The sequence below is a fragment of the Sander vitreus genome, chromosome 6, assembly GCF_031162955.1.
Source record: "Sander vitreus isolate 19-12246 chromosome 6, sanVit1, whole genome shotgun sequence".
In the NCBI taxonomy this organism is placed as follows: Eukaryota; Metazoa; Chordata; class Actinopteri; order Perciformes; family Percidae; genus Sander; species Sander vitreus.
This window is the reverse complement of record NC_135860.1, coordinates 16,470,832-16,484,063: the sequence shown is the minus strand read 5'-3', so window position 1 is coordinate 16,484,063 and position 13,232 is coordinate 16,470,832. Positions and strand designations below refer to the sequence as shown.

The following is a 13,232-nucleotide window of genomic DNA, read 5'->3' as shown; positions in this document are numbered from 1 at the left end:
TTGGCTTTAGGTGGCATTGTATTCACCACCAGGCCCCTGAAAACAACTTGAATTGCCTGCCATAAGCTAATAAGGGCCCTGATGCCTTCCTTATACCGTGCATCCTGTGAGGCTCCCAGGAATTCCGCTTTGGTTGCTGCACATCCTCCCAGTTGCTCCAGTAACTTGGCCATAAAACGCGGATTCGTCTGGAGCATTTGGAGTGTAGTGCAATAAAGCGTCTGAGACCAAGGTTATTAACTGTGACTAAGGAGCTGAAAAACAACGGCTGGGAGCATTCAAAGCTTGTGTTCACGGACCTTTCCAGCGTCATTTCTTTCAGCATCTTACCGTGGTAGGAATATTCTGCGTTTGTGTTGTGTTGCAGTGTATGCACAGCAGTCTTCTTCCACTGGGTGGCGCTCATCAGATCAATGTCATTGTCGTGAATTGAGATATAAAAGAAGTTTGACTCGTCGCTCAGCTGCTTTAAAATATGTCACCACCTCAGGAGTTCATTGTTAAGGTAGGCACACAAATATTATTATGTGCATTTTATCCATACATGGGGTTTCTTTTGTGTGTGTGATTTAAGACGATTTTCTATTTTCATCATCTGAAAAGTGAAGATGCTGTTTTTCATTTAAGGTGCAGATGTTATGAAATCGTGAAAGCAAGTGAATAGTGCAAGTTTGTTTCTTTGAGCATCAAATGTAATGAAGATTCTCAGGTTGCAATTTTGCACACGTTATGTGACTAATGCACACTAAGAAATAAGATCACAAGGGCCTATGTTTCAAACATTTTGTGGCTCACTAACTTTTAGAATCCCCATACAGTTTAAAACCTAAATTATACTTCATTTTTATGAATCCTGAACTGGATTTATGTTGTTTCGTCGTTATGTAAAAATGTAAAAATGTAAAAAATTAAAAACTTGGATTGGATTGCGTGTGTGTGCGTGTGTGTGTGTGTGTGTGTGTGTGTGTGTGTCATAGACAGACACCCAACAGAGAGACATTTTGACGCACAGGCAGTATGGGATTTTTCATTAATTTTAACATTTCTTCAAAAAATATTTAAATGAATTAAAAGGAAGTTTTATCGTAATAATAATATAAGAGCAGCTCGCCCACAGCGCACACCGAGACATCACAGGAAATAATCATTCATTCATTATTATTATCATTCATTGCAGCCAGACATGCTGCAGGTTTGACGACACATAAAATGGCTGTACATAAACTGTAGCTCTGATTTCTAGACGTTATGGCTCCAGACTTATAGGAAATGGAGGTATAGCCGATGTTGTATTTCACCCACCTTTGAGACATCTTTAGGCTGATCTGTAGGCCTGTTGTAAACTCTTAACCCTATTGGCGGTCTTTTAAGGAAGAATGGGTGGATGTAGTTCTAACTTTTTAATTATTTTAGTTAAAATATTGTAGCAGTCCAGGCTAACGATTTGTGTTAGTTGTTTGCCTCATGAGATGAAGACCAATATCCATTTTATTCACTTTTACGGTGGACATGTATTACAAAATGATCCATGTCAGATTACTGGTTTTATTTAGTTCAAATTGAGACTACATGGCTATCATATAACATTGGCCCCCTTTAAATTATAGATGTAGGCTTATGTTGCGTGCAAAGCAAGCACGTTTTAGTTGTTTGTTTTCTGGTTACTAGTTTTTATTATTTTGTCTTGACCTCTAACTCAGATTGTTGTCTTAAACATTTCATGGTATAAAACAAGTACAAGTACCAACAAGTACAAGTACAAGTACAAACACTATAAATAGAAACGGTGATGAGCTATGTATTTAAAAAAAAACATTTAAAACCAGTTTAGAAGGCGCTTTGAGCATTTTATTCGTGGGTGGAATGGATATATTAAGAGATATTGATTTGAAATTAAACTTCAACTGTCAAAGTTTCAGAGCCAGAGAATTGACAAGTTTCAACCTGTTCTGTTGTGGCAATGTGTGTGTGTGTGTGTGTGTGTGTGTGTGTGTGTGTGTGTGTGTCTTAATAGGTACACATTCCCAGTGGTTCTTTAACGGGATAATAGCAAGATTAACAAGTTCTAATTTCATTTATGCAGGAACGACCTACATTTCTTGCAGCCTTGCCAATATTAAGTCATCATTAAGAAAAATGTAGCACCAGGACATTGTTCAGCTGTGGTATTATTTTGGTGTGCCTACGTGTCACCTTTAAATGCTCAACTGAGCCTTTGCAGTAAAAGGTGTATGGGCGCAATCATGGCATTTGCAACCACAATATTCACACCACCATCAGATAAGCTCTAGGGCTATACAGGAAGTGATTTTGCACTGGTTTGACCAGCAATGTGGTAAGATGAAAACACTGTCTGCCCTGCTTTGGACAATCCATGAGGAATTTTAAAAACAGTCCAATAATAGTCATCAGGGCAGCACAAGGAGGGTTAAGAGTCCCCCGACCAAAGAGTCACATATGACTTTTTGGATCTTTGATGCACCCTGTGCTTCTCAGAGGCACCTCTAGAACCCTTCATTTTTACAGTGCTGTAAAACTGGCCATAAAGCTATGCATTGTACATAATTGTTAGGGACAGCTTTCAACAACCGAGTTGTCAAATAGGGGTTGTTGTTAAGTTCACACAGGCAGGTCTTATGGATCGAGGCTCAAGACGTGAGATTGAAAAGAGATTTAAAGATTTTACCTAAAACTCTCTGATGCACCACTTCCCCCCATCTTTTCTCTGGACTTAGCCTAAAACAAAATATACGACACAGTGGAGCTGCCTGGTCAGACTGGGAGGAGTCTGTAGTCGCCTGGTGTTTTAATTGGCTGCAGGCTACAGTGAGAAGCGTGAGTATCAGTAATTATTCAGCAATGTTTTGCACAAGAAATGTCAGCCAGAAAGGGCTATCTTCATCCTCCGTCCAATTATACCACAACGATGACATGCCCCAACAACCAAGCTGGAAATTCGTTTTTCGTGGACTCTTTAATCAACGTGAGAACCGACAGCGGTTCATATTACCAAAGTAACGGGGTGTATTTGCCACCGGCATCGGAATATTCATATGGACTCTCGAGTGGCTCTTGTTTCCCGGGGATCGGTAAGCGCAACGAGCCAAGCACCCAAAGCGTGATTCCGTCTTCTGCTCCGTATGTTCAAGGAATGGAAACGTGGCTGGAAACGTCGAGATCCTGCCGGGTGGATCAGCCCAGCGGCCAGCATATGGCTCAGTGTTCATTCTCACCGAACATAAAAGAGGAGAGCGCTTATTGCCTTTATGAGTCTGACAAATGTTCTAAAGGAGCAACGGTAGATGACATTTCCTACTCGACTGCATCGTGCCCGGTTACCGGCAGCACTTTGCCAGTCCCCGGCTACTTCCGCCTGTCTCAGACATACACATCCTCCAGGCTTTACCATGATGTCCAGCCAAACATGAATCACTTTACTCTGCAAAGACCTGCCCGTTTGGACAGCCAACCCTCCCAGCCCCAGGCTGCCTCGGCTGAGCCGGAGCGAAGGGAGAGCCACGAGGAGGCGCCTGTCCCTGCGCCCTGCGCCCCGGCTACAGAGGAGGACAGCCGCCTCTCCTCGGAAAGTTCGTCCTCCCCTGAGCCCGCTGAAACATGCAGTGCGGAGTGTCCAGAAAAGCCAGTCAAAGGTGTAGAGTCGACATACATTGTAGACATGTGTTGCAAAAATAGCAGCTGGCATAATGAGGCATGCGCATATAATTCTTAGGCTTCTATTTTTTTTAAACCAATGATTTCTTAACACAGAGGAATGCATGAGAATGAATACTGACAGTCTATTAATATTGAGGTCAACAGAAAGCCAGTCACAGGTGTGCGTTTTTACGGGTAGGCTATTTACCGGTTTATCGGGCATGAGGCGAAATTGAACGTGACTTAACCAATCAGAGCCGATGATCAGAGCTGTTGTGAGTTATTAGCTGTTTTTAGATCACAAATAAGCTGCTATATATAGCTGTAGTTTATTACCATGCTATTTAAACAGGCCTTATGGATTTATTTGTATTGGTACCCATGACGTTTGGATGATTAAAAAAAATATATTTTTTAAATATTCTCGGGGTGTCATTATTATTTCATTTAAAGCATCAGCAAAGGTAAATCCAGTCTACCCCATTTGTCCTGTGCAGGATTCTGATGCCAGTTGTCCTCTCATCAAAATCACAGGCCTTCCTATAATGTCTGCAGACTGTGCAGACTTTTATGTCTTAATAAAGGTGTAGTTGCTGCTTAACATGGCAAATGGTTTCTGGTAAAATGCTGTATTGCAGGTGTATGGGATATTTACATATATGTGACTGTGCGTAAAATGGTTGTAGAAATCAAATAGAACACAATAAATAGTCATTATGTGGGTATATATTCAGTAGGTGTCAGTGTCAGTATATACTAAATCCTATCTTCAGTAGTTTACACTAAAACCACAATTTTATTAACGTGACATTTTCTTTATTTTGGATTTTGAATCGTATTAGTCCATATTTTCTAATAAAGATATGAGGCATGTCAGGTATGATGTGTTTTTTTTTTTACACCTGTTGCCTAATATCATGTTTCAATTTCATTGTAGGAGACGGAAAAATGGAATCTACGGCCAACTGGCTCACAGCTAAGAGTGGCCGAAAGAAGCGCTGCCCCTACACCAAGCACCAGACTCTGGAGCTGGAGAAGGAGTTTCTCTTCAACATGTACTTGACTAGAGAGCGTCGTCTGGAGATCAGCCGCAGTGTGCACCTCACTGACAGGCAAGTCAAAATCTGGTTCCAAAACAGGAGGATGAAACTGAAAAAAATGAGCCGGGAGAATAGGATCCGAGAGCTCTCCAGCAACTTCAGTTTCTCATGAGACTGTCTGCGTCTTTGGCGCCCTCCTCCATCCATGGCAAGGGCGCCTGTGCAGAGCCCCCCACCAACTGTGAGAATGTCCATGGAAAATAGGACCCTACTGCTAACTTATTGGTTGTTGTTCTTTCTTATTTTCACGTCTGTTTTATTTAGTCGTGGATATGTATTTATAAATGGCTACATTTGTAACGTTGATCCATTGTGTTTGAAACGTTCAGAATGTGACCACAATGTTTCAGAGCTTCAGGCTTGTACATATTGTATAGTCAACCTGATTGAACCATTGGAATTTGCATGCTGGACTAACCCTTGGCATACTTGTGTTACAGTTACATGTAGACCTTTTTGTGACAGCTAAAGAGAGGTCTGATGAATATTTGCACATTTTGCTGGTCAAATTAATAAAACCATCCCTGCAACTGCAGACTTCTTATTTCATTCAGAAGGACAGACTAGGAGCTGCGCGGTGTTTAAATCTTAAAGTTGGCACTGGTACAGTGCATGGTGCTAATGCCTTTGTGTTTTGGACAGGGTTCGCTCTGTGCACAGTAAATATTATTACAATAGTGGGGGGGGTTTAGGCCTTTAGATGTCTGGCGGCGGTGCATACTTCATTGCTTTTTGTCCTCAGACTTAAATGTAAACCACACAACGAGTGGAGAAACAGTGTTTATGTTCCTCATTATTATTATTATTATTATTATTATTATTATAATATATAATTTCAACATAATTTTTAATTGTGAATAAGTGGGGGCTTGTGCAAAAGCACTAATTATTCTTTCAAATTATAGCATGCTTGATTTTAAAGTTCACCAACGCCTGGACTTTAACAGTCCAAATCAATTTGAGAATTGCGGCACACATCAGATGATGAATAAAATCTGTCTGAGCATTGTCTTTTGCGCCTCTACAGATTTCTAAAATGCTTCCAAGTAGATATGTTATACTGAGAAACTACATACTGCCCACACTTAAAAACCCCAAAAAATCATTCTAACAGACATCTCAGAAGATGACAGCGTGCTGTTGAGTGGTTTAGGTAGTCTCATGTTGTTGGGCTTTTATTTTTCTCCCGCAACACGAAACTGCCTTGATTACCTCAGTAAAACTCGTCGCATCATGAAAATTGAATCGCTATTAATTATTGTTCGAATGTATTAATCGTTTGGTGCAGACTGCTGCAAACACATATCATTATTATTCAGAAAAGTGCATGTTTTTTTTCATTGTTGTGCCTAAAAGGAACTCTTTCTATGATTTTTTTATCTTGTGGGTTTTGATAATTAAGCTGCATTCTGATGTATGTATCTGGACGTGGTGATTTTTAATCTTAGAGATACAAAGTTTTCACCATGTCTATAATTTAAGACATCTACAAAGGATTTAGAACATCTCTGTGTGATCAGCCGGAAGTAAAGATGCAGGCTGGGGAATGAAATGATTAAGGCTTGTATATGTCCAGGAGAGGAGAAAAGGACAGACAAGGCCTCGGTTATGATCATTGCAGTCTGCCAGTTGCCTCGCCGTAGGAAGTGCCGGATGCGTCTGCTTTCGCCAGAGAAAGGACACAAAGGCTGAGCTTTATTGGTGATATTTAGCTTAGACAGCCAGGTTGTAACCTTAAGAAAAACACCCCAATTGCCCGTGATAAAAAAGGACTGTTATATAGCACCCAAATAACCTCACCCCACTTTCAGATTGCCTTCCCTTTTAGATTGCCTTCAAAGTAGACCCAGATCCCTGCAGACACAGCGATGCGCATCTTGGAAACTGTCCTTTAATATGTTTTTATATTGTAAACTCCAATGATGCTTTAAACACATTTATGCTTATTTTATTTAATTTAAAAAGTCTTGAAAATGTTTTATATCCCAGCCACTAACAATAACCAGACATATCTCACCAAAGTCAAAGGTTTAATTATAAATGGAGGCCATTACATGAATACAAGTTTTACATTTTAGAGAATGAATAATCCCATTAGGCACAACTTTCTAATGGACGTTGTTTTGTGATTTTACAAATGGAGGCTTTAAAGTCATTCCCCTGACACCCCCGCTCCTATCACAACTCGATTACACCAACATAAGATCTCTTGACGAAAATCATAACGTTTATTGCTTATAAAACGAAATATTTCCCAATAAAGGCGCGGAGACTTGCTATAAAAATATGGTGGGGAAAATGGTGGCCATTTAGTTGAGCAGCAGGCTGATTTATTTTTTATTGTTCTGTCCCACGGTCACGTGTTTGGGGCGCCCTATCCAAAGGTTCAACTTACTGGACGCATTGAGCCCCTAGCTGGTGCAGGAAAGCAGCACATTATATGCCATGAATCTGTTTTTTCTGAACATTGCAAGACTGTACTGCGTTATATAGCCTATATTTTATTTTTTGCTTTTGCATTTTTTGCAATGTCGGCGTTGGGAACAAGTTATTATGTTGAGTCGCCTGTTCTTCCCGAGCATGAAGATATGGCACCGAGGTACTCGTCAGCTGCAGGGGTGGAGCAGGCGATGCTCACCGAATATGGCGGACAGGAATCTTGCACTTTGCAGGCGAAATCTTCTATTTTTGGTGGATCTTGGAGTCCCATCTCGTCCCACCCTCCGAACACAGCCACTCCGACCTATATACATCACCATTACACGAGCGGGGACAGCGATGGCATGTTTACGCGCTCCTGGGCGTTGGATCCGGTCTCTGCGTCCTTGTGTTTGACGGGCTTACCATCGACAGCCATGCATTATGAGATAAAACCCGAGCCTCTGATTGGGAGTGCTGAATGTACAACTTTGGAGACGCACACACCTCTTTTGTCTGACATTGAAAACGGTGCGTCCCTTGCGGAGATTTCCTGCGAAACCACATCCACGTCTAAAGCCAACGAAGAGAGTCCGTCAGCAGAGAACAAGAGGGAGATAGATGCAAGTAAGCAATGCCGTGTTTTCATTTTCTTCCGGTCACTTTATGGACTCATTTAGATCGATGAAAATGGCATTAATGGTTTGAGGATTTGGATGCCACAGGCTTGATTTAGTATAAAAATGGGCATAACATTTGAATAGCAAATAGTATTTATGCTCTGAGAGATAGTCGTATGGCTCAGTGACATGATCTTCTGTGAATTGAGATATGCACAGTCTTCAAAGTAATTGACACACTTCACTGCATAATTACAACATTTCACAAGGTATTTGTTATCGTCAATCCTCAAATTTCTAAGTGCAGAATAAACATACACCACAAATAATTCCTATATAAATATACAATCTTGCCAGGAGTAGCATGTCCTTCCCAAACTGTAAAGTCAATAGAGCAGTCCTGTTTTTGAGTCCATTAACTCTCCTGTGTCATGGTTTTGACCCCCCACTGTTTCCAGATAACCCATCATCCAACTGGCTTCACGCAAAGCCCACCAGAAAAAAGCGTTGTCCATATACAAAGCATCAAATCCTCGAACTGGAAAAGGAGTTTCTGTTTAACATGTACCTTCCCCGGGATCGTAGATACGAAGTAGCAAGAGTCCTGAGTTTGACCGAGAGACAGGTGAAAATCTGGTTTCAGAACCGCAGGATGAAGATGAAGAAAGAAAACAAAGACCGGCGGAGAGACAGTTAACTGGTTTTGGACTGATGGTGAATTAGAGGGGGGAGGAGGGGGGGTGTCTGGCTTTAATATTCCTGGCCTGTTACACATGTTGTTGTAAAGTTTGTATTGTTAAAACCATGCTGGATGTTTTTTTTCTTATCCAGTGTTTACTGTTTGTGAAAGGACAAAGTGTAATGTGTTGTATTTGGCGCACAGAAATAGTTGACTGTGTCATTTGTTATTTGCATGGAATGATCCTTGACTACCTGAATGTTTTCAGCTAAAAATTTGCATTGTTAAGTTATTGTTTTTGTAATCTAGATGTCTTTTGTTTTTTATAACCGTTTTGGGTTTTGATCCATTTGTGCACACTTCAGATACCTCGTCGTTCCTGGTTTCATCCAAAATAAAGAGTAGTTTGTATAGTACATGAGAAGATTAGTATGGCTTATTCATTTCTTATTATTTTGCTTATTATTAAAACCCATCTCGTATTTCTAACACATTTTAACAAACATACACATACATAAAGAATTAAAGTAATACTACCTTTTACAATTTACTTCTCTCGCCTTTAACATTTCAAAACTATTTCTACAAAATTAGAATTTTCATTCTGTCTTTTAAAAGGAATTGAATTGTTTTTATTTCAGGAAAAAAATATTTAAATAGTACACTTTTATACTTGTAACCACTGGGCTTTATGGCGCAACAACCCAATTACTCTAAGCCATAGCGGAAAACCCTGAGGCCTGTCCAGAATTTATTTATTTTTTCAACCTTGCTGGCATGAATTTACGTTAAATAATAGTATTTATATATTACAATAATATTACTGTGGAAATGAGAGCGGGATCTGAATTTGATTGTAACATGGTCAATACCTTTTGATTTTTAAAGAGTCCCTTAAAGAGCATCCTGTTTAACCAAATATGGAATATAAAGATGAAAAACACATGAATTATCTTTGAATATTCTTGGATCCTTCGATTAAAAACCCTTTACAGAAATGGAATCTGCAGTATCGAGGAGCCAACCCAACAACACGCAGCGATGCAACAATTTAGAAACAATAGAAAGTCACGAAAGAGTGAGTGAGAGTAAATCAAAGCAACAACGAAAGTTCAGTATTTGTAGATTATTTTGCACTTAATTATTGTCTGAATCGCAACATGTAGTCAATGTATTATGCACTATACTTACTTTATTACATAGAACATGTTCGGCCTCTGAACTACACTAGATGCCCTCCTGCAATAAACCACGATCATAGCCTCAACTGTTTATAAGGTGCGAAAACAGCAAAGCATGTAGAGGCTATGTGACAGCAGTAAAGCAGCATTTCAAATGAGGCTCGGGCAAACAGTCAAATATGTGATATTGTTGTAGGATAGGCCTGAAAAACACACACACACACACACACACACACACACACACACACACACACACACACACACACATACATACATAGTTTCCAAATAACTTACACAACATACATCACTTTATTTTACTTTATTTGGTGAAAAAGTGGAAACTACTAAAACTAGGACAAACACGTGTCCTGATGATGTTGTCAGAGCTCCGTGCTGATCTGAGTGCTGCTGTGCTCGGACCGCCAGCAGGTGGAGGCAGCAGCTCATCTGAAGAACAATGTTCAAACTAGATGATGCGTACATGGCACATCAAGACCACTCCCCATTTATGACAGATCTGCACCGTTTTCGTCGTAAAAAATCTAATCTTGCTGCGTGTTCAGTTTCATTTTTTGGTTATCCATGGCATAAATTGCTCTAAGATCCTTATTTAATTTAATTGGGGTTCTGTTTGGTCACGGGTTCCTTTACTTTTTATTGTATTAAGCTAGTTTATCAAGTGACTCCACTCTATGCTTTTGAGAAGTTTAGAAGAATACCTATAACATATTAATATAAAAAGGCAAATATATAATACATATCCATGGAATAAATAAATAATCAAATATGTGAACATATGTGTATGTGTGAGCACATATGCATACAGATAATTTGGCATATCATCAGATAGATAGATAGATAGATAGATAGATAGATAGATAGATAGATAGATAGATAGATAGATAGATAGATAGATAGATAGATCATATAACAAAAAAGGTATGCTCTTTAAACGTATGCATACAGTGTGCAGACTGGATGTGCACTGGGTGTGCAAAATCGGGGTTAGGCCTTTTATTCTTTTTCTCTTTTTTTCCAGGAACCGGACTGGACCTCACTGGACCCCAACTGAGTGATGAACTTGAGGTCCCATGAAGTGAGAGATACCCCAAAACCTTTCCTCCCTTCCTGGTTTCCCCCAACACCCCCCTCAACCTCACCCTTTCCCCCCTCCCTCACCCCCAAAGGTCACCCACATGCAGCTCATTAACTCTCTTATTCCTTTTTGGGAAAACTGTAAAGATAAGCATGAAAAAATAGTGGCATTACACTATATATTATATAGTACACCTTCAGTAAAGTCTCTTCAGTCACTAGTGTGCGTAGATGGTATTCTGATCCCCCATGAACATGTGGATGATATCCTCCATGCAAACGTCCCTTAGAGGAGCCATGCTGCAGGAAAACAGAAAGTAGCTGGATGCTGTTTGCGGTGACCTCTCGTGACCCCTATACATCAAACCTCATGACACCTGGTGACAGAGGAGGCCACAAGTGAACTTTGGAGGAGAAGTTCAGGGGAGTAAAGTAATGAGCACATGGGAGTGTGTTCCACTTATCCTTAATGCCAATAATCTGGTGTTCTGGATGAAAGGGCATGTGGATTGTGAGGTTATTTCTGTGATATGTATGTGTGTGTTATTAGATAGGGTTAAACATTTGTGCAGATACTTTCTTGAAAATGATTGACCTCTGTAACCAGCTATACTGAGAACACCTCAGATTAATGCAGTTTTCAAGAGAAACAGACTTTTTGAGTTTGGAGTTTGCTTTCTAGAGAGCTTCCTTATCAGTTTACAATCCCCAATGCATTTTCCTGCTAGTACTATTATTACATATTAAATTATTATTTTGTCAATCTCACACCAATTTGGAATTTGCTTATTCCTTAAACCGTGTTCATATCCATGTTTGCCTTCATTTACAGGGCAACTGAGCAGGGACACTTTAATCGAAGGCTGGTTGTCTCTTTAAAAGGTGTGTTGTATGGGTCACTTTCGTTCCTTTGCTATGATCCTGAATGATCCAGAATGACCGTATCTGTGATGTTATCACGATATTTCTGCACATGTCGGCGTGTTTTTCTAGGAACCACACACACACACACACACACACACACACACACACACAATGTGTACGTTTCTCCACGTATTTACCTACTACAGGTTAAAAAAACACACAGACACACACACAGACACACACACACAGACACACAGACACACACACACACACACACACACACACACCAGGATATATTGTGATATATGGATTTAATGCAGCGTTAATGTCGGACACAACATGCAATAAACATTTTTACAAATAAATATTTAACATAATTTCAAAATATTGCATAACCTCGCTTGTGCAGAATGTGTACTAAATGTATAATACACATATAATTGCAATTACATTTACCAACTTTTACACACACAAAAAAGCAGATGCACATTTGGTAAATGTTTAAAAAAATATTTTTTTTATTGTTCTGGGTAAACATTTGCATCACACTCACCATAAATGGAAATATTCCACGACACAGTATAGGCTATAAATAGGAATTGAAATATTTTTTCTTAAAAAAAAAAAAATTTAACAAAAAACAAACGGAATAGTGGTCGCAGGTTTGGCCTGCATGCTTCCCATATGTCTCATGTTGTCAGAACAGACGGGAAACGCGCCGCTCCTCGAGACACCGTCGTCTGTGTACATCCGGTCAACAAGCAGCCAAATCTAGCTTTTTGTCTGCACAGCTCCGAACAGGAACAGCAGACTTAAATCGAAATTGTTGCAATATATAATGTTCAATATGTCCAAGTGACAGAATCCAGTGTTCAGGTTCTGTTAAGTATTGTAGATTTTTTTTTTTTTTCAGAAAGCTCTTTGTTCTCTTTGTATCATTGTTCTGTTTCTACACCTGTGTCATTTAAATCTATGGCCAGCTGTCTATGAAACACAATTTATTTGCACATCAAATAAGAAGAAATAAGAAATGAATGTGGTTAGTTTAGATAATAATTTGCAGCAGTTTTGCTTAAAACAATGAGCTACACACAAAAGGAATTCGGTTAAATTTAAAGTAAATTCAATTAATTTCAAAGTCAGTAATTTATCAGTTATCTTCAGTTATATTATAGCCTAATATGATAGGCTATATAAGTATATTATTCGTTCACAAGATCTGTATATTCAGAGTACATCCTTATAAATAAATAAAAAGTCCAAAAACAGTTAGACAAAGTAATATCTGACATTCCAAAGAAATGTGGTAAAAACGAATTATATTAGAAACCGAACAGGCCAGAAAAAGACTTGTTATCTGACACAGAGGAAGGTATGAGACTGAATGGAGTTCTGCTCAATGCCAACACCCACTCACCTCAGCAAATAATTCATCCTATGTAAAATCTGCTCCCTTCGTTTCTATACTACTAACCAAGTGCATCCCTCTCCTCGTTTTTTTTCTGTGCCTGTATAGTCCTTTTTGAAAACGAAAAAGCGACAGAGTTTCGTCTTTAGATGGATTTCTGATTTAATATCGAGCGAGTAAGCAAAACGCCTTTGTGCGTAATGGCCGTGCGTC

At 39.4% G+C, this 13,232-nt stretch overlaps 2 protein-coding genes across 2 annotated transcripts; both read left to right on the top strand.

The window, feature by feature from the left end:
- The first annotated feature begins 2,875 nt into the window (after window positions 1-2,875).
- Window positions 2,876-4,967, top strand: hoxa10b (homeobox A10b). Its single transcript, XM_078251879.1, has 2 exons — window positions 2,876-3,650; window positions 4,592-4,967. The coding sequence occupies exons 1-2, from the start codon at window positions 2,876-2,878 to the stop codon at window positions 4,864-4,866; spliced, it is 1,050 nt and encodes a 349-aa protein (XP_078108005.1). The 3' UTR covers window positions 4,867-4,967.
- Window positions 4,968-7,282: 2,315 nt separating this feature from the next.
- Window positions 7,283-8,489, top strand: hoxa9b (homeobox A9b). Its single transcript, XM_078251878.1, has 2 exons — window positions 7,283-7,799; window positions 8,251-8,489. Exons 1-2 carry the CDS (start codon window positions 7,283-7,285, stop codon window positions 8,487-8,489), a joined length of 756 nt encoding a protein of 251 aa, XP_078108004.1.
- The last annotated feature ends 4,743 nt before the right edge of the window (window positions 8,490-13,232 follow it).